At 41.2% G+C, this 20,451-nt stretch overlaps 1 protein-coding gene across 1 annotated transcript; it reads left to right on the forward strand.

The window, feature by feature from the left end:
* The first annotated feature begins 7,431 nt into the window (after positions 1-7,431).
* igsf8 (immunoglobulin superfamily, member 8) lies at positions 7,432-19,566 on the forward strand. Its single transcript, XM_076111040.1, has 8 exons — positions 7,432-7,544; positions 7,731-7,883; positions 10,566-10,946; positions 11,689-12,150; positions 14,018-14,196; positions 14,346-14,598; positions 14,906-15,364; positions 16,928-19,566. The coding sequence occupies exons 2-8, from the start codon at positions 7,829-7,831 to the stop codon at positions 17,053-17,055; spliced, it is 1,917 nt and encodes a 638-aa protein (XP_075967155.1). The 5' UTR covers positions 7,432-7,544; positions 7,731-7,828; the 3' UTR covers positions 17,056-19,566.
* The last annotated feature ends 885 nt before the right edge of the window (positions 19,567-20,451 follow it).

Genomic DNA, 20,451 nt, shown 5'->3' on the forward strand with positions numbered 1-20,451 from the left:
CCTGTTTTTGTGCAACATACAATACTCTCCTCCATACAATAGTTATTTTGTTTTGTTTTGTTTTATGCTGTCATTAAACAATACATACATACCACACTTGAAGTCTACACAATGCGAAACCGCAGTTATTACTTTCATATAATACTTATGGTCCATTCTGTCATCTGCGTTTGTTTAGCGATCCCTAGTTGCCATCTTTCTTCCATAAAATACTGCCAGTCTGCTTCAAAACACTGCCCATGTATCATCACCTTTGCACTCAACCTCACACCATTTCTGGCCCATCTCCCGTCTTTGTTGTGTGTGGTTGTCTGGATGAGGCAGAGGGGGGAAGACCAGCAGTCAGACCACTACATGTGTTTCCAATCCCCCCCCCCCCCCCCCCCCTTGCAGACCCTCCTTCTCCTCTCTTGGCTTCCTCATGCCCTCACATCTCTCCTCTCCTCTCCTCTCTGTGTGTTTTTCTCTCTCCATGTCCACCAAATTGCCCATTAGACTTTCTATTTATCTATCTATTGGCCTGCTTGTTTGTGTAGTGGCCAGCTAAAACTATCCTCCAGTCCACGCCAATTACACCATGGGAGACCACTTCTAACATTTTATGCTACATGGCCACTAGAACTTCCTACACATTTTTGTGGCACCCACACATTTCACTCCCAATGTTAGAAAAAAAACCATGTCTGGTAAATAGATGCTTTGTTTGGTTATGTTTATGGGATAAATGTAAATGGCTATAGCTGATTTGGACAGAAGACATTTTAAAGTTTTGGACAATAAATCTCCTCCTCTGTCCTGTTCTGTGTTCATCATGTAGCAGAACATAAAACTGTTAAAACATAGTTCATAAGTGTAGACATAACATCTGGTTTTACCCTCATATATGTTCTAAATATGTTCTCATTACTTTTTTTTTACATCTCTTTAAGAGTGGTCTGAAAAAGGGAAAACGTCCTCTGTTCCAATAAAAACTGACTGATCAACCTTACACATTTCCAGTCCCAGACAGTGACAAAAAGAAGTAAAATGATGCGGTCAAAAGCTTAGCTAAACATCGATGTTGCATTCTATAATAAAGAGAGGAAACCTACAAAACCAAAGGCCCTCCGAGAGAAAGTTATTAATATCCTGCCAGCAGTAAATTGGCCGTACGTACACATGTCCCTGCTCCTTCTCTTTGTTTTGTCTAGCAGTCATCCTTCCATCAGCACCACTGGCTCAGTGTGTCCCATGAAGCATGGGGATAAAAACTGCAGACAGAACTGGAGAACAAATGGAGCTCAAATATAGAGTGAGTACATGTGTTTGTTTGAATGTACTGTAGCTACATGTGAGGGAAATAAACCAAGGAAGCATTCAGACCAAGTCATACTCAAAAACCATGGCTGGCATGAGACAGAAGCTTTGTCTGTCTGTGCCAATGAAAATAATCTCAGAGCGAGATGAATGAACAAAAGGTGCCAATCTGTGTCTGTACCTACAATATCAACCCATGCCACACACAGTGAAGGGATCTTCTTGAGGTCCCTCCGATGACAGGGGTGTTAGCCTGACTGTAGTGACTGTAGTACTAGGTAATTAGAGACTGTCTCCAGTATAGGTCACAGTTTAGTCTGTACTGGCCTTAAAAGAGTGGGAGTGAGTGCACAAAGAAGGTGAGGAGAAGAATAGCACAAATGGAAACTGGAAGGGAGATGTAATACAAGTTCATTCATCATATAGTGCAGAACTTTGTTCCTGATGCGAAGGTGGAATTCCTTTATTTTAAGCTGCACTAATTGATATTTTTCTGTAAACAATGGAGCAAATGACTACATCTAATGTGAGAGATGTCACTTGTAGTGAAAAACCTACAGAACATTACCACCTGACTCTACAGTTTCCCAACTCTGCACTCATCAACTTCATTTCCAGCAGCAGCAGGCAGCTGTTTTCAGCAAAAGAAAAGCTTTGATGAACTTAATTTACACTACCTGCTCAGCACCAATTGACAGACAGTGAGCTACTTAGCTGATGAAGAAAGTAAAGAAGGGTCAATTATTTGCTAAAAGGTTTATAAGGTGGTAATATGTCAAATATTGTGATTTCAGGTGCTACTGCTGCCCTCAGGTGGTCACAAATCAAATCAAATAGCTTTAAGTAAAACTAGTGATACTGTAATGTGAAAGAAAGAAAGAAACTCTAAAACAGTATCACATACAAAGTTGTGCATGAGCTAAATCTACTGTAAAAATGCATCATATTTTACACACTAGTAGAAGGTTTTTAAAATTGCATTATGTAAAGTAATTAATAACTATAACTGCCAAGTAAATGTGGTGTAAAAAGTACAATTTTAAAGTACAATACTACATATATATAAAGTAGCGGAAAAAGAAAATACTAGAGTGAAGTACACAAACCTCAAAATTGTTTTAATCTTAAGTTTGATATAATGTATTTACTTTTTGACTGAAGGTAAAAAAAATGATACGCATTAAAATAAGTTAATGTTTAAATCAAACGACAAGAGAATACGAACTTTAACAGCAAAGACTTGGGGATTGTAAGATTGCCTGTCATAAGTAATACACAGTCATGTGCACAAGAAACAGAGTGGAGCTTTGAGAGGTTTATTTCCGTGGAAGTGGATCAGACTACATCATGCTCTAACTGTCCAACTCGGTTAAGAAATTGCGTCGCTTTGGAAGCCATAAGACTGAGGAAGTTTACTCTGCATGAGAGCCATCCCTCATTGCTGGTGTAGGCTCCTGCTGAAGTCTGCATATCCCGCTCGCCGCCTTGTTAACCCAGAATACCCTAATGACTTCCCCTCTCGCTGCCGAGCCATACTGTGAAGTCATCCATGTTTCCATGTAGCCTAAAGTAAGAAGAGGAGTGAGGAGGAGAGGGAAGGAAACTAGACGGGATGGAGGACAACCGGTACCACTAATGAGGTGTGCTCTGATGGCATGAATCCTCTTTAGAGTAAGCAGCAGTGGTCTGAGTGGTTATCCCCCAATGAGCATATATTATAGCCTATTCATAACCACATATAGGAGCATATCCTGCCCCACTCAATGTTTCTCCATCTTTCTACTCTAAGCTTTGATATTTCTCCGGACTCCACTTCAATGATGGAACAATTGTTAAATAACTGATTAGACTCATTTATTGCCTTTCCTTAGAGGGTCACACAAAATAGGAGACAGAGAAGGCGGGAATGTAGCAGCGCTGCCTTTGAGGCCACAGAAATGTTAGTTGTATTTTATCGCTGTCTTACATCACTGTCAGCTCGTGAACATTGTTGTTGAAGAAATCTCACATACTGTTTGGATGATTCAGGGTTTAGGAACCAAGAACTAAAACTAATGGAAGTTGGAAATCAATATAAATCAAAAAAGTTCTATTCATTAAGTATCAGCTACTTTTTATGTTATCATTCTAATGGTAACACTACAAGACAACAAATCTGTTACTCTTTTTTTATATTTTCATCTTTATTAATTGATACACAGTCTTTGTCCTTCACGCAGATGGTTTGAACTCTCGGTATGGCAATTGTTTGTCGCCATCTTGTGGCTGAATGAAGCTGTCTCTAGTTCATTTATGTATGTAAATGACACACGCACACACACACACACAATTCTTCAAATACATGACGACACATACGGCATGTGAATAACTCACAAATATAAGAAATATACACAAATACACACTTGAGTGACGGTGTGCATATTCACACAAAAACAGTAATAATATAAACCACCACGAATAAAACAATAATACATATCTGCACGCACACATGGGCAGAGCTAAATGTGAGAAATACTGGAAGGTGTTTTTTCTCTGCAGACATTTCGACTGAAGTACATTCGTTACTATTAACATTAACGATGGCTCTGTTATATTCAAGTGCCCCCGTAAACCACATGAGTCTGACAGTGAACCAACATGAATAATATCACTTAAGCATCTAAATGGAATTCAGCCATCATTAATTTTATTATCAACGCCTGTGCTTTTTACTGTAACATAAATGTCTTCAGTGAAAAATACCTAATATCTAAGCATAAATGCACACACATGTGCAAACACACATAAATGTGTGGCACGATGACAGTATAGATATGGATACGGAGGGGTCGTAATAATAAGCAGAAGTAGGCTACAACACAGTGAATATAGTGAATATAGTGATATATGAACGTAAAAGCTGTAAATGAGACTAGGTTATCTGTGATATTTATTTGCATTAGCTAACACCCAACCTGCAACTAGACTACTGTGCCTTTATTTTCAACCATCAAAATCCCCTTTACTAGCTTAACAACCGGGATTATGAATCCAGACAGTATAGTGTCCTTTCACTTCCACCAAGTGAATGCTATGTATAGTCTGCCCACTGGTTTTGAAGGGTAAGTCACATCTCTTGAAATGCCATTTCCAATTATTTTTTTATTTGCAATAAGCTAAAATCATGCTAAAATTCAAATAGAAAAGCTACGTTTTTAATTTTGAGGTGGGTTATTATCTGCCAATTTGAAAATGAAATTGCAACTCAATTTCCCATTGTAATTATCAAATGGACCTGGGAGTCCTCTATTGTCAATAGAGTCTCTATTTTCATTTTCAGTTTAGGCAGCAATGATGCATTTTTAAACGTGAAAATGAAACTTGAATGTATTAGTTTTCATTTAAATACTGATTAAAAGGTTGCAGCTTCAAGCTTTTGGTTTTCATCATCTGGAGCAGGGAGAAGTGCCAAAAAACAGCTAATTAATACAAGCGGATTCTCTAGTAGCCTCCTTTTTTTGCAGAAAAATGACTTTATTATATATATTTACATTATTATTATTATTATTATTTATTGGTACATTTGATGATAATACTTCTGTGCTTTTACATAAGCAGGATTCTGAATGCTTTCATCTCTCCAAGGTTACAAACATAAAAGGACATTGATGTGGACTGCTTATTTGTCATCTTATTCCAAAGGATTTATGTCATCTATTTTGGTCTTGTCCACACTCACACATTTTCTTTGGCAGAATGTCTGCATATTTATTTTCCAGTTTATTGATTCTGGATTTTTTCCTCTTGCAGGTCATGTAGATTGTAAATAATGTATTCAGTAAAATATACTAATATAGCATCTTTGTTTTTGTGGTAATTATGTAAATAAAAATAAAATCCATCCACCCATTGTAGTTATAGTCCATTGTTATTTATCACTTTTTATTTCATTTTTTTTTAACAGTGGTAGTATATTAAGAACCTTATACTATTGTGTGAAATTGTATTTTGTATCATGTACAAGTTGAACACAGTTATTAATAGAGGCACATATCCTCAAAAGGGTTTTAGTTTTTCAGATACCTCCAAGGTAGAACAAAAACCATAAGTCAACCATGTTTTTTCATAATTTTGAATCATAGAATATCAGGCTATAAATTATATAGTGCATGTAAATGTCATGAAAAGATCATTCTAAAGTATGCCATGGAAAAAATATATAGTATGTCCAAATAATATTTAAAAAATGGTATGCCATGAATTGTCATGGACATTAAAAATAACATAAAAATTAATAATACAGTATGCCATAATAAATGTCATATAATTGCCATGCTATAGTATCCCATAATTAGTCGTAATGTGGTATGCCATACAAATGTAATGAAAATAATACAGTATCTATAAAATACACAGGGATTTTATAGATGTTAAAATATGCCATTCAAAAATAATACAGTATCTATAAAAATATCATATTATGGTATTCCATAAGTTGTCATGGTCATAAAAATATCATTAAATGAATTATATAGTATGCCATAATTAATAATAATAGAGTAGAACATTACAAATGTCATAGTATAGTATGCTATACAAATTCATTGTATAATATTGCATGAAACCTCATAATATTGTATGCCATTAAAAAATAAAAGTATGGTATGTCAGAGAAAAATGTCATGGTATGCATGTATGTATTTCAGAAGAAAAATCAGTAAAAACTCATAATACAGTTTCCAAGTTTCTTCACTCACTTCATCCACGTCTCCGTCTTCTTCTTCTTGTCCTTATACTGTATGAATGTACTCAGATGTGTCATAAGGGGTCACGTCTGTCACATTTTTATAAAAAAAATCATGAACATATATGGTTTTCTGTTCCATAACCTCCTCCTTCTATATCTTTGCAACAACAGGATGGGTCACATCTCATACTCCCTAGTCCACCTTTGCGATGGTGCTCTGGACACTGCTGTCCTCACACCGGTGAGGACTCAAACCCAGCACTGGTAACTTCCATAATGGGAACTAACCAACTGTGTTACCAATGCCGCACACACCTAGAACTAATCTCTCTGTGTATTTTACTCTTTCAAAGCTGGTGTTAGGCGTCAAAACTCACTGCACCACACAAGGGATTGAACTCACAACCTCATGTCTTCAGACTACTTGTTCTGAGCTATCTGATCTGGCATGCCAAGCCAGTATTTGGTATCATATTTGACCTCTTCACTGTGGGTGGCAGACCTAAAAAAACACTGCAATACTTCAGGATAGAACCAACAAACATAGCTTTGTAGACCACACTGCTATCATCCTGAACTATCTAATCCGACACACTCCGCTGCTGTTTCGTAGCATATTTGACTTCTTCACTTTGGGTGTTGGACCTTAAAATTCACTGCACCATTCAAGGATTGGTGCAGTGGATTGAACCCTTCTGTCTTCAGACGAGTCTTCAATCACTCTGAGCTGCAAGATGTCTGACACTCCACTATGGTTTTGTAGCATATTTGACTTCTTCACTCTGGGTGGTGGACGTTAAAGTCCACTGTCAACACAAGAATCGAACCCACAACCTCAGATCATGACATTTTCATGGCTATCACTTTGAATTTAATTTTTTATTACATTTTTAATGGCATACTATACTCTGAAGGTTGATGTAATTTAATGTGGCATATGTTTTTTATGGCAAAGTACACTATTACTCCTTTTTTTTTTACATTTATTTGGCCTAAGACAATTTTGGGGTATTTTATACTCGCATTGTTATTACACCTTTTATGTCATACTATGCTACAACGTTTTTTATGAAACCCTTCAATGGCATACTATATCTAAGTATGCCATATGTACACATATATATGTATATATTACATATACATATACACATATATACATGTATATACTGTGTGTGTGTGTGTGTGTGTGTGTTGTGGCTGTAGTGACCCCTTGCGGTCTGAAGTTGCTGTTTCAACCTCTTTACAACACTCTGTTACCATTGGTTCAAAATGTCCCCATCGTGTCTTCACCAATGGCACCAGTCTGACTTCTTCTCTCGGAGCCTTTTTTGCATGCATGCTCCTCCCTCCAACCCCTCCTCCTCCACACACACACACACACACACACACACACACACAACCCCCTGTGATGCCAACCCCTCCATTGCTGGTTGGCGGCATGTCTGTCTGTCGAGGCGATATAATCTAAACCCAACATGGAGCAGACGATGTGTTGACGGAGATGCGACGGTGCATGAAAAAGGTAGTCGAACCTCTCACGTTATGAATATCGACCCGCCTCCTTGCAGTTAGCCGATAGCGCTAACCCCAACTCTCTCTTCTCTGCCCTCTCCGTGCAACGCTATTGTTGCACATTAAACTGATGCGAGCATTTCTTTCATCGCAAAAAAAATAATCACGTCTTTTCGTGTCGTTTTTTTTTTTAAAGACAGCTGGCCTCCGCGCGGCGGGATGAAGTATGTGCGACGATAAACGCGCAGAGAGAAATCTGAGTCAACGTAATCCTTCTGAGCATCGGGGGAGAAGATGAGGACCGCGATGGCTTCGATGAAAACAACATTATTCGTACTTCTACACTGGGGTGAGTAACGCCAGCCGTGCGGTCTGCGTTGTACCTGTTTGCTCTGCACGCAATGACTAAAAACCGCCTCACACGGAGATGCATTTGCATGATTGTTTCTTCAAGCCGACCAATTCATTCATTTAGATTAATTTGGCCCCTTTTATTCCTCTTTATTTTGAAATTATTTTTTGCCTGTAAACGCTTCTTCTGTGGTACACTTCATCACATTCTTGTGGTGGTCCGCACGTTTATTACCTTCAATCCAAAGTGTCAGATAGGACAGTCCACCATCAAACACAAACCCCTGAGGACCACAGGCTGTGTGATGGAGGTGAAGCTGGTTGTGTCAGGGAAACAGGTGTTTTTGGACAATAAAATTGTCTGGTGGTGGCATCCAGGAAGTCCCAAGCAAAGGTATCCACATCACTAGGGCTCTCTAATGGTGTTCACGTAATGGTAAACGTCATAGTTGTTTTATGGGAGTGATACCAACCCTCATTTTCCAGGTTGTATTGTTTGACTCCAGTCATTGTATACACAACCCAAACACGCAGAGCAGATTAAGCTGAATGCATTAACATGTCTTCTGTTTTCAACTTTGCACCTCACGTGTTAAGATAGTTCTTCATTGTTTGACAGTTTAGACATAAGTAGAACATATCAGACCGAGTCACAGTTTGTTTTATCTCCCTGCGCACGGCATTATTAATCACATAATCTTATCTAATAACCAAGTAGACATGGTTCCTTTTTTTCAGTCCTGTGGTCCAACATGCATCTCTTTGCGGGTTCTTAGTATGAGAATTTTGGGGCTCCGCTCCTCCGTGTTGCACAGTATCCACTCCAGACAGTATTGAGCCTTGTCCCGAGCTGTGGTGTCCCCTGGCCCTATCAGTCCAAGCCCAATGTTAATTAGGACTTGATCCGCTTAAGCCTCCCACTCGTCTCCCATGTCATTATGTAGGGGCGTGTTATTGTCGGGTGGTGACTCGCCTGTGAGAAAGCTCCAGTTGTTTTAGGTCTGACGCATACACACATACACACACACACACACACACACACACACACACACACACACACACAGACGGGGAGTGCCAAAACGCACCCATCTAGTATTTCTAGTTGTTCAGGTAGTTTTATCAGTCGTAGGTGATGTTTAAAGGGTGCGTGTTAGTGGGTCGGACTGAGTGTCGGTTAGTTGACTGTTATGTTGGGATGATCACATCTGATTTGCATTTTTTATTTGATGTTTATTTTCTCAGTTTTTGGGGGAAAAGCGAGCACTGCTACTTGGTATCAGCCTAAAACCTGAGATTAAGCATCTGAATTGTATTGCTAGTTTTTACTGTATACAACTTCCATAGTTTGTACTCTTAAATTCCATTTTTGTTAAATTTTATATTTTTTCTTAAACTTTATTCAAATTTTCTTCCTTATGTTGTTTTTCTTGTTAGCATTTGACTTGTTAGTCAGTTAAAATGACCTGAAAAATCTGTCTTGCTGCAAAAAATGTGTGATTTGAAAGTAATTTGTGTATATTAATAACACAAATCGCTTAAAGGGAGCAAGTCTGTAGAGCCAGTCTAAAAACACGCTTCATGATGTCTCTGTTTCCTTCTTTTAAAAGAGGAAATTATGACTTTGTGTAAGTACCCTTATCATGAGAAGATATCAATGGCGTGATAAGTTTCAATGCCTGCGGCTAAAAAAAGTGTTTCAGTATTTAAATAGCTCGGCCTGAACCTTTAGACTATTTCGGAGGGTTTTTGGGGAAGTTGGTGATGAACCAGCCGGAAAATATGAATCAGTGAAATATCATGATTCTTGAACCTGGAAGCTTGAAACTCCCGAGGCACTCGCACTGAATATTCATACTCATACAATCCCTCGTGTTACCAGGTTTCTATTGAACAGTAAGGACAGCGGGATAGAGTTAATTCTATTTTTTCCCTTTCTGTGTGATTGGCAGTTTCAAGATTCACTCCTTCCAAAAGAAAATGCGCTCAATGACCATCACTTTTTGCTGGTTTGAGCACTGAATATTAGCATCAGCACTTTTTGAATGCCACTTTTCTGGATCACTGTGTTGCAGTGAGAAACACCAGTTTCAGCAAATCTTACTGAAACGAGCTCACTGCAGCACTGTGAGAGAACAAACTTTTATTTGTTTTTTAGTGAACTCTTCCTTTTAAGGGTTTTTCAATTGCGAGATATTAAAATCTCTATGGTGTGATTTTCTGCGGGGGTATGGACCAAACAAAGATGTTTTCTTAAGTCTGTAGAATATGATGTGTGGACCAGGACAATATTTAATTTAAAATGGTATTTTGACACGCATTACTCCTTTAACAAATAATGCGCCTGCTGGGATTTTAAAATTGAAGTAGGCCATTTTGATTAATTGTGCAGCCCTAATATGAGCTAAGAGACTCACATAGATGATAGTATTTATTTATGAATGTGTCATTGCCCTGCCCCAGCTGGAGTGTTTTTTTCTCCTCCACTATTTAACGTATTGATTCCCTGTTAGCCAGTCATCAGCTCAGGATATTGATCTGTGAGTCCATGTAGCAAACATGCTGCGAGGCGAAGCTGTGACCCACAGAAGTTCACATTGTTCACACCGTTTCCAGCCCGTCCTGCCCGTTGGTCACCGTCTTTCACACTCTTTGCTCTCTCTCTCCCTTTTTCTTTTCACAGGGCTCCAGTGCGCTGTGTGTCGCGACATATTTCTTCCTCCTGGGACCTTGTACCGCGTGGCAGGGTTCCCCCTCTCCCTGCCCTGTGCCGTATCAGGATACGATGGCCCACGTACGCAGGACTTTGAGTGGTTCCTGATCAGGGATGACGCCAATGGAAGGCAGATGGGAGTGGTGTCCACCAGGGACAAGGGCTTCCCTTACGCCCCTTTCCAGGCCCGGGTGAAGAGTGGGGAGGTGAGGGTGGAGAGGGACTCGGGGGACAAAGTCCGGCTAGTGATCCAGAGGCTCCGAGCTGACGATCAGGGGAAGTATGAATGCTACACACCCAGCACGGACATCACCTACCAGGGGAACTACAGCGCCAAAGTGCCTGTCAAAGGTAAGACATATATCTTGGTAGAACATGGGAGTTCTATGGCACTCCCATGCCTTCAGCATCTTCCTGTTTTGTTCTTTCAGCGACTAGTTCTAGTCGGTACCAAAACTATTATTATGCATCACCAACTTCTGCTGCAAAATCTCAAACGGTACCCAGTGCTAGTCCCGACACGATGGCTGTCACAGTTCAGCCGACACGCAGTGTAAACCAGCACACTGTATTCCAGTTTGTTTCGGGGGTTATTGCATCTCTGCTCTACATCAGCCAGATGAATGACGTTTATTAATCATACTCTGTGTTTAACTTGGTGCTCGATGACATTCCTCATGTCTAAGCTCTTATTTACACTTGCCATCTGGAGTTTTTCTTTCTTTCTACGAAGATCCATCTGCTCAAGCTATCCACTATATTTTGGCAATTTTCGACCATCCACATGGTTACCAATCCTGTTTCTATTCGTCGTGTACCACTACGTTTATGTTTGTAGGATGCTGGGTGTTTGTTAGGCAGCTTAAGAGTTTTATCTTCATAATAGCTGGCTAATCTAGCTTTGGCAAAGCTTGAGCCCCAAAGCTAAGGTTGGTAAACGGCTCGCAGTCACTCTCAGTAACCACATTGCATGACTTGCTTTAGTGTTCTAAACATAGAAACGGCAATAGAAATTAGATTTGGTCCATTTCTTTCCCCTCCCACCTGGCTCCTGTTGCTGTAATTGTCTGTCTGTCTCTTTATACACCCGCAGTGATCCCTGACACGCTCCAGATCAGTTTTACCCGCTCACTCACCGGCCAGCCCGTGCCAGAGGGGGCCGAATTAACGCTGACATGCTCAGCCGGCATCCAATCGGAGCAGCTCACCCATCTGTCCATCACGTTCGGGAAGCGCGCTGCTGGAGAGGGTTTGGATAGCGGAGCGGGAGGGGAGGTCAGCACCGCCAGAGAGATTATCTCCGTCGACAAGCTGCTGGGGGTCGTCCCCGGACATTCGTACAAGAAGCGGTACGATGACGGAGAGATCACGTTGGAGAAGAGGAACGGGGAGGCGGGACTGGACGTGTACGTGATGAAGATGAGAGCGGTGCAGCCACAAGACACCGGCACGTATTTCTGCGAGGCCTCCCAGTGGATCCGGGACCCTGATCGATCGTGGCAGAAGATAGCGCAAAGGACGCTGGATATTGGCAACTTGACCGTTCAGCAACTAGGTCAGTGTAACTGGGGAAACTGTGCCAGTGTTTGTGCTGACATTTGCTAAACACATTGACCGCTTGGGGCGAGTGCCATTGGTCATACTGCAACCAGCATGTTGCACAGATATTTGGTTTGCAGTTAATTGTTCAAACAACAGACATTTGATGAAGTTAGTAAGACAATCTTTATAAAACACTGAGAAAAGAACATCGTTGGCCAAATAAACCGGAGACAATGAAAGCAAAACAGCTGAAGTTTGGCTCCTGCTGGTCATTTCTTCTCTCTCAGTGGCGTCAGTCGGCCTGGACTTGTGTTGCTGTTGAGTACATTGGACTCTTTCCAGGTTTCAGGCTGAAGCTCTGGATGTTTGTGTTACTTACAGCTTAACCGAATGTCTAGCTTGCTGGCTGGCGAACTGAGCGGTTTACTGACAGGACAGATAGCGGAGCTGATTAAACATGTCACTGGATACACATCTGTAGTCGGCTTGTTGGCTGAAGGAGTGTTGGGCTTTCTGATTAGCTGCCTGGATGACTGGGTTTTTCCTCCCGTGCTGGGTGGAAGGATGTACATATTACTATTATATCTTACTATTGTACTACTCTCTTATTATTCTCGTGATCGATTGATCTGACGATGCCCATCACAGTATCTTCAGACTCTGAGGTGACTTTATCAAATGTCTTGTTTGACTCTACTATACTAATAACTATAATGTGAGGCTACAAAAAGCAGCAAATTCTCACATTTGAGAACCTTGCAACTATCAAAATTCTACTTCCTATGTGTCCGCTGTCAAACTGTCTGACTGTTGAACTTGATGCTCAGCTCTCGCTGATTATCCCGCTGGATCTGAGGGGTCGATAGCCGGCTGGCAGAGCAGCAGAATAACTGCCTCGCTGCTTGGCTCAATTTAAATTCTAAAGAGCTGGTGTAGGTCTGAAGGATTAAGCAGTCTTTCCTCCCACCGTGGCTTCTTGTAGCCCACAAAGAGGACGACGACTGTCTCTCTGTCAGACTGATGTGTCCATTAGTGTCAGAACAGATCTGTCCTTCTTAAAACTGCTTTAATATCTTAGATAGGGACGTTAACATAAGGTTACATAGAGGATATGGTCCTGATATGTATCTATGAAAGTGCTTTTTAAAGTTTAATATTGAATTATTCAAAACTACATTTTTATAAATGTTCTTTTAATGAACCTGTGTTGCTGATGAGTCTCAGTACTTAGTAACTACTTATTGGAGCTTAAAGTTATTTAGGTCAAATTCTTTTCTCTTCAGCAATAAAAGTGGAGCTGAAGTTGAAGCATTTAATCTCATCAGTGCATGCATTGTTTCTCTGACGAGCACTATATAGCTCTGTCTTTTCTGGCCCCTGTTGTCTGACGAATACAATAGTCTGATGCGTCTCCTTTTGTTTGTATAATGTCTCTATTATTGAGCAGATCTGTGTTGTGGTTAAATGACGCTTCGCTCACACAATGGACCAGTGTCGATATCTTCCATTTATACCCGGTTATATCAGTACTTCCAATATGAAACTTCTTCAATTCATGAAACAAAGTTGCACTTCTCATTTGTGCTGCACCTTCTGCTGTAGAGCGTTAAATGTTTCTCATTTCGCCAACATGCTCAAGTTTCTTTCATTGAGCAATAATAGAAAAGGGCAAAGTGGTTATCCATTTTATCTTGGCCATTAAATATGTAATGTACAAGAGAGGCCACTCTAGCTTCCCCACAGAAACCCACAGTATATTGCTTCCTCTGAAACGTTTTACTGTCACAGTCTGAGTGCTTGTTTGAGGCCCTCCACCGAGGAAGATTTCCTGTGCTTTCATTATTACTAAGCCGTCTCCCTCCACCTCTTCCATTCCCCAGCGGAGTCTCTGAGCATAACGTCCTCGCCCAAGGGGGAGGTGACCCTGCAGGTGGGCTCCCCTCTCATCCTGACCTGTGAGGTGTTGGGGCTGCCGTCTGAAGTAAACGCGGGCCTGCTGGTTCAGTGGATGAAGAGGGGATCAGTACGCAGCGACGTAGCCTGGAGCGGTGGAGTCGAGGTACCGATTCTCATTCTGCTGACTCATTTGTATTATTGTTTATTGCTCAGTGTGTGCGATTGTATACAGTAGAACAAGTTGCCGTGTTTGTTTTGCCCCTGCACAGTATTATTGAGGGATACTGAGACATTGTATTTGACGTTGTTAAGGTGGAGGTGGCCCAGATGAGCCCAGACGGCGTTGTGAGCTGGGGGGACGACCTCAGCCGAGCTAGCGGGGGCTCTATGGAGAAAGTGGCCGAGGGGAGGTACTCTCTGAAGCTGTTCTCAGCCCAGCCCTTAGACTCGGGGGTGTACCGGTGTGTGGTGAGCGTGTACGCTGGAAGAACAAACCCCGGCGAGTCTACTCCTGCAACACTCACCCAGAGGTCTGAGGGAGTCACCGTCAACCTCAAGAGCAAAGGTGAGAGCTGCTACTCGCGTCCCCAGTGACACGCAGGCTTCATCTATATCAGTGATTCCTATTTCTTTCCACTGCTGGTTACATTCTCTGCTCGAGGACCTCTGCATTTGTTTGGTGTAAGAAATTATTTAAAAGTATGGAACATCAGGGATATGCAATAAGTCAGTGTAGCATTCTGATGCTTAATGGTAAACTGCCAACTGGAATCTGTGGCTCGCTGAACTTTCAGTTTTGTCAAACTGACAGTCACGTATGTTCAGTTCACCCTCTATAAACTATTCTTTCAATGTACCACTTCCCTCCACAGATGTGTTCGTTGCAGCTGTGGCTCAGCTCCCTCGAGGCCCCCTTTTAAAAAGAGGCAGCACCATCACCCTGATCTGCAACGCCACTGTGACGACCACAGGCCCCGCCCAGGCACAGGTGCAGTGGCTGCGGTGGCCAATCCCTGAACGAGTTGTCAAGAAGGTACCGAGCCCAGCATCTGATGTTGCTCTACCGGACCGCCCTGTGGTGCAAAAACCCAGACTGGTAGCTGCCCTCATGTACGACGGTGTCGCAGAGATCTATGCCAACGGTAGCGAGGTTAGCGTCGACCGCCTGTCAGCCGGCAGCTACAGACTGAGGGTCCACGCAGCAACAATGGAGGATCAGGGCATGTATGCGTGTCATGCCCAGGCGTGGGGTCAGGACCAGCATGGAGGCTGGTACAACACGGGGGCCAAAGCTGAGTCAAATGCAGTGACTGTTTACCTGTATGCCAAAGGTAAGAGTCTCCCAGGATTTGTTTTTATGTAGTAACCAAAGTGATCTTGGATACTTGTAACGGATTACAAGCAGATAGAGTTTATTAACTATTTTTGAAGTGGTTTTGCTGAGATCATAGCTCTAATTTACACTCCAACACGCATACATTCACATCTGGAAGCTGCCTAGTACAACTACGGTTTGATCTGTCAGCTACTGAGCAGCTCCACTGGAGTACTGCAGGGTAAAGAGGCGAGTGCTGCTCTTCACCCTCCTTATCCAGATTTATCCTGGTGGTCCCAGGATTGAACTGGTGTACATAAATACCATTTAGAGGTACTTTACTTGAGTATTCACTTCACTACATATATATCAGAGCTATAGTTAAGTTTCTTCTCAAAACCAAAAGATTTTACACGGAAAACCTACGATACTTAAGTTTATAAAATATGATCCATTGACACAGATTAAGCTACCAAAAAGAGTTCAATTTAGCTCCACCATGACTAACCACAGTACCACAGTAGTAATGATCCAATGATGTAATACTGTAACATTGACAGTAGCCACTCTGCATTATGACGACTTTTACTTTTGATACTTTAAAAGTTCTCTGTACGGAATGAGATCCTTTCAGCAACGGCTGAGCCGGTGGCTAGCAGCTAAAGGTGCTAGCTGCACGAACAGTGAAAACTAAGGCAACAGTGCTGACAGAGCTAACAGTGTTTACCTGAGGGAGAACTGGAGGGTGAGCACTACTCTTCCTTGACACGTCAGGACTGCGTTATCAGTGGTAATATGAGCTCAGTGCAGAGCGGCATTCTTGACCTTGAGAAGTGTCTGTACATTTTAAGTAGCAGATAGCAGGACATGGTTCTCCTGTATTTCCATCTTAAATATGTACATATGCACGTTCCTGTCCCATGAAGCAGTCATTTAATATTGTGGGACTTTGAACTCAAGGACCAAGAGGACCATTTTTACTGTCCCACTGGAAAATCTGAAATTATTAATCAATTATCAAAAAAGTTATTTTGATCAATTAATTGACTTATTGTTGCCGCCTCAGCAAGTTTTTTTTTTAGTGTCAATGTACGTATATCAGCATTTAAAAGGAATATCATTTTGTGAAAATATGGTGAATGGAGCTTGTGTGGTAGATTTGGATCTTTATGCATTTTAATCATATCCAGTTAGTCAAAATATCCAGAATGTAATGAATCTAAAATATGTTCTATAATGTTTGTCAGAAGCACGACGTGATCATCTCTTCAGGTTCAGTCATCCAGCACGAGCTGACTGAATCACGAGAGATCACCGAGCTTTACTTTATCCAGCAGGACAGTCCATTTATCTGCTTTTCATCAACATGTGTGCTGCCTGAAAGTATTATATAAAAAGTCTTTATCCGTATTGTTTTGAACCAAACAAATCGCTGTTATTCCCAAAGGAGACTATTTTTTTTCTTGGTAATACAAAAGTAGATTTTCCCCATCTGAAAATGGATTATAATACGATTTAAATATTGTATTTTCTTTTATGAATGTATTTCACATCACTGCATCCTTCTATTATCTTTCAGCTGCTGACCTCATCCTCATCCCTTTGGTTGTCGGAGTCTCCTCTGCCTTGTTTGTGGGCATCGTCATCATCGCAACGGTAACCTGCTGCTTCATGAAGCGACTCGCCAGTCAGCGCGCTCAAAAATAGATGTCCGCAGTCTCCGCCTGTCTGAAATCTGAATGTTCGCGAAGAGGCACGAAAGAGGTGATGCACTGAAAATAATGAAAGAAATGGCAGAGAAACTACTTTCAAGACAAAAATGACTCACCCTGTTTGACTATTTCTTTTGTGTTTTGACCAACCTGTTTAATAATCAATGCCAAAATATTCTGTTTTATATTCTCTTGTATTTTTATATCCAAACCTTCTCTGAGTATATTTTAGTGATTGCTGCATCTCGCACCAGTAGGCGTAATAATCTAGGTTTTTGAAGCCACCATCCAACGGTAGAAATACTTTTTTATGTTGGCTTCATCCACCTTTTTAAGGATTCCTTTGTCCAAGCTTAGCATTGTTTCAAATGGAGAAGGGTAGAAGTACACAAGATTCGCAAGACTTTTGTGACCAGGTCAAAAGTACATACGGTACTTCAGATTTCGAGTCTCTCAGATGTGAGGAACTGCGTTGGATGCTGTAAAATTTGTATATTTTCTACAGAAAAGCCAACGGCCCCCTCAGAAGTCATAGTTTGATTGTTACAGTATAAAGCTACCAAACGCTTCTCAGCCTGTAATGGCTCTATTTTCACACATATTCTGTGTTTTCACGTCGATAATGTTCCAATTGTTCCTTCCCTCTCAAACTGCGTGTATTTTTCTTTTATTTTTCAAAAAAAATATCTCAATGTCTGTGAATGGTTAAGCCTCTAGCGCTGCCACTGACAGTCACATGAATGCTGATGGGAGCAGTTCAGCCTCCAGAAAGTTAATATGCACAGGGACCTTCCACCGCCTGCAGCCCAGCAGCACTCTGCATGTAAACACAGTCTCTGTCTGTTACTTAATATGGAACGCGCTGGCTGGGGGCGTTCTGATGCCAGAACCAATTCAGTATCAATTCTAAACACGAGCATTCTTCGCCTGTGACACTTCATGCTGAAGTGAGTTTTCTATACGGACTTGTATCGATTTGACAAAGAGAAATGGAAGAGATATCCATTATGCACTGAGCTAAAATATGTAAATAGTGTATGGAGTTTAGCTGTTTTATTTTTCTTAATGTGAGTAAGACTATGCTGTCTTTGACAGAGCACCATTGTTTAACATTCTGCAGCAGTCTGCTCTTGTGAAGCACTTGGACACATACGGGACTGGGACCAAAGCCCCTCGGTATCCTTCTTTTACTTGATTTTCTTCCAGCTGAAAAGTCACTTCTTTGTTCTACTTGAGTGAATACTTCTGAGTGTTTTTCCTTCCCTTTTTTTTTGTGAGCAATTAATGGTTCCTTTGCTCTTGTGACTGAGACAGATAAAACAGTACAGCGAAAAATAGTCCTATTTGTGAAACTGACAACCAGAAAAACACGTTGTTTCACACTGATTAGGCAGCTTGTCCCCGAGGTTAAACTCTCCTGAGCAGCACATTCATATGACCTGATAGTTTAGTGGAGTCTTGCTATCGTCGTCATCATGGGGTTTAGGCCACACATCTATGCAGCTAACTCATTATGACTATAGCCCCCGCTGCTAGCCCACAGTAAATCTGTCCAACAGATGTACTGTGTCTGTGCACTTATGAGTGAAATCCATCCTCCTCTTCCTGTCCAAAGTAACACTTAAGAAGAGTTTGGTCATGGGAGCGAGCCCCCGTTGTCTGACCACTTACAGTTAGAGACATGTTTGAGGAAAGTAAAATGTGTTGTTAACCAACTTGTGGGCAGTTAATTTTTCCTGCTTCTCTAAATTTGCTTGCACCGAGCTGTACTTTGCTGTCTCAGTCCGTCTTTACTGCCCGTCTGTCTCCCGGTGGGTTTTCAATGTGAGAGTCCCTCTAAATCTGCCTGTCCTCTCGAACCTGTGCGCCGTAAACCCCCGATTATAAATGTCGTTCATGAACATTAGGGAATAAAATCACAGCTCTGCTTGCTCCCTGAGCCACTTTGTTCCAGATCAACTACTCAAAGCTGATTTGTTCCCCCACATATTCCCCACACATGATTACATAGTTGCACACATACACGGACAGAATGCACGTGTGTGCACACAGCGCAGCAGCAGCAGTAGTAGTCCTGGCTGGTATTTCAGATGAAAGTGAGTGAGTATCTGCGTGTTCATCTTTAATCCCTGTTTATGTCCTGCTGCCCTTCCCCCTCCCTCTCTCTCTCTCTCTCTCACTGTTACAGAGTCAGTTTGGCTCGCCTTTCGATTCATTTCAATCTCTGTTCCCTGAGAAATACAGCCGGCTGTAAAAAGTGTAGCACATAGCGTGCAACATGCACAAAGCTGCTGTCTAAATTGAGCTTTGGTTTGAGGATATATTAAACCCTTTCATGAAGGTGTGATGTTTTGATTGGACTGTTTACTCATGCTTTAAAACCACTGTTCCTGAACGCATCTTGCTGGCATTGAAATATACACAGGCTGGTTATTGCAAAATTTCTTATGGTGCTTTGGCAAACCTGCCAGTTATATAACCAATAAACCACTCTGGATTTATAAAACATGTCTTTGCTTTTATTTATTCCTTTATTTTCTACTGCATATTCTGCATGGAAGGACATAATACAATCTGTCTGTTTGTGTGCTAGTTAAACATACTTTCCATCCATTCAGGAGGAAAAATACAAAACATATCTTGTGGTTGCAGCAGTTTCCATGTTGGGACCAGCCAAGCAGAGGTTTACATTTCAGCTCAAGTTAACCCTCAGCACTTTGTGTTGCAGTTTTAGAGGTAATTGGGCAGAACATTTGTCTTATATTGTTACAGAATAACATGGGCTCATGCAATCCAAATAATAGTACAATTATTTAATTTAGTTTAATTACTTAATATTTAACAAAAAAAAAAACATCTCCAGGACAAAACCACCGGTTTAAACTGCTCTCTGTAGAATGGGAAAGAAGAAGCTGTAAAAGCCTGATGGTTAAACATTTACATGCTCAATATCTCATAACAGCTTTCATTTCATGTATTTATTGGGTAATGTATCCATCTACCATGTCATTTAGAGTGCATCACAGCTCAACTCAATCAACAAATGAAAATGCCTCCCTCTGTACCATCAGAATACGGACTAAACATTTTTGAATATGTTCCTGGATGATTCAATTCACAAAGCTCAATTAACAACGCAATAATAAATACTTTCATTTTAACAATGTTAAGTGTAAAGTGAGAGGCATGACTCTCAGTGGCAAACCCAGAGATAATTATCAGCTGACTGCAGTTTCTCTTTAGCTCTGCAGTGTTTTAGCGTCTCACAGCTCATTGTTTGTGTTTTACTGTCCGTAAATTAACAGCTGTTTTCAGCAAAGAAGCAGTTCGGTGCTTCCTGCCCGTCACCAAACAGACAGAGTTGTCAACTAGCTGGTGATAACAATGGGGC

This window comes from Anarhichas minor, unplaced genomic scaffold (genome assembly GCF_050575085.1).
Source record: "Anarhichas minor isolate MPS153535 unplaced genomic scaffold, ASM5057508v1 ptg000043l, whole genome shotgun sequence".
Taxonomy (NCBI): Eukaryota; Metazoa; Chordata; class Actinopteri; order Perciformes; family Anarhichadidae; genus Anarhichas; species Anarhichas minor.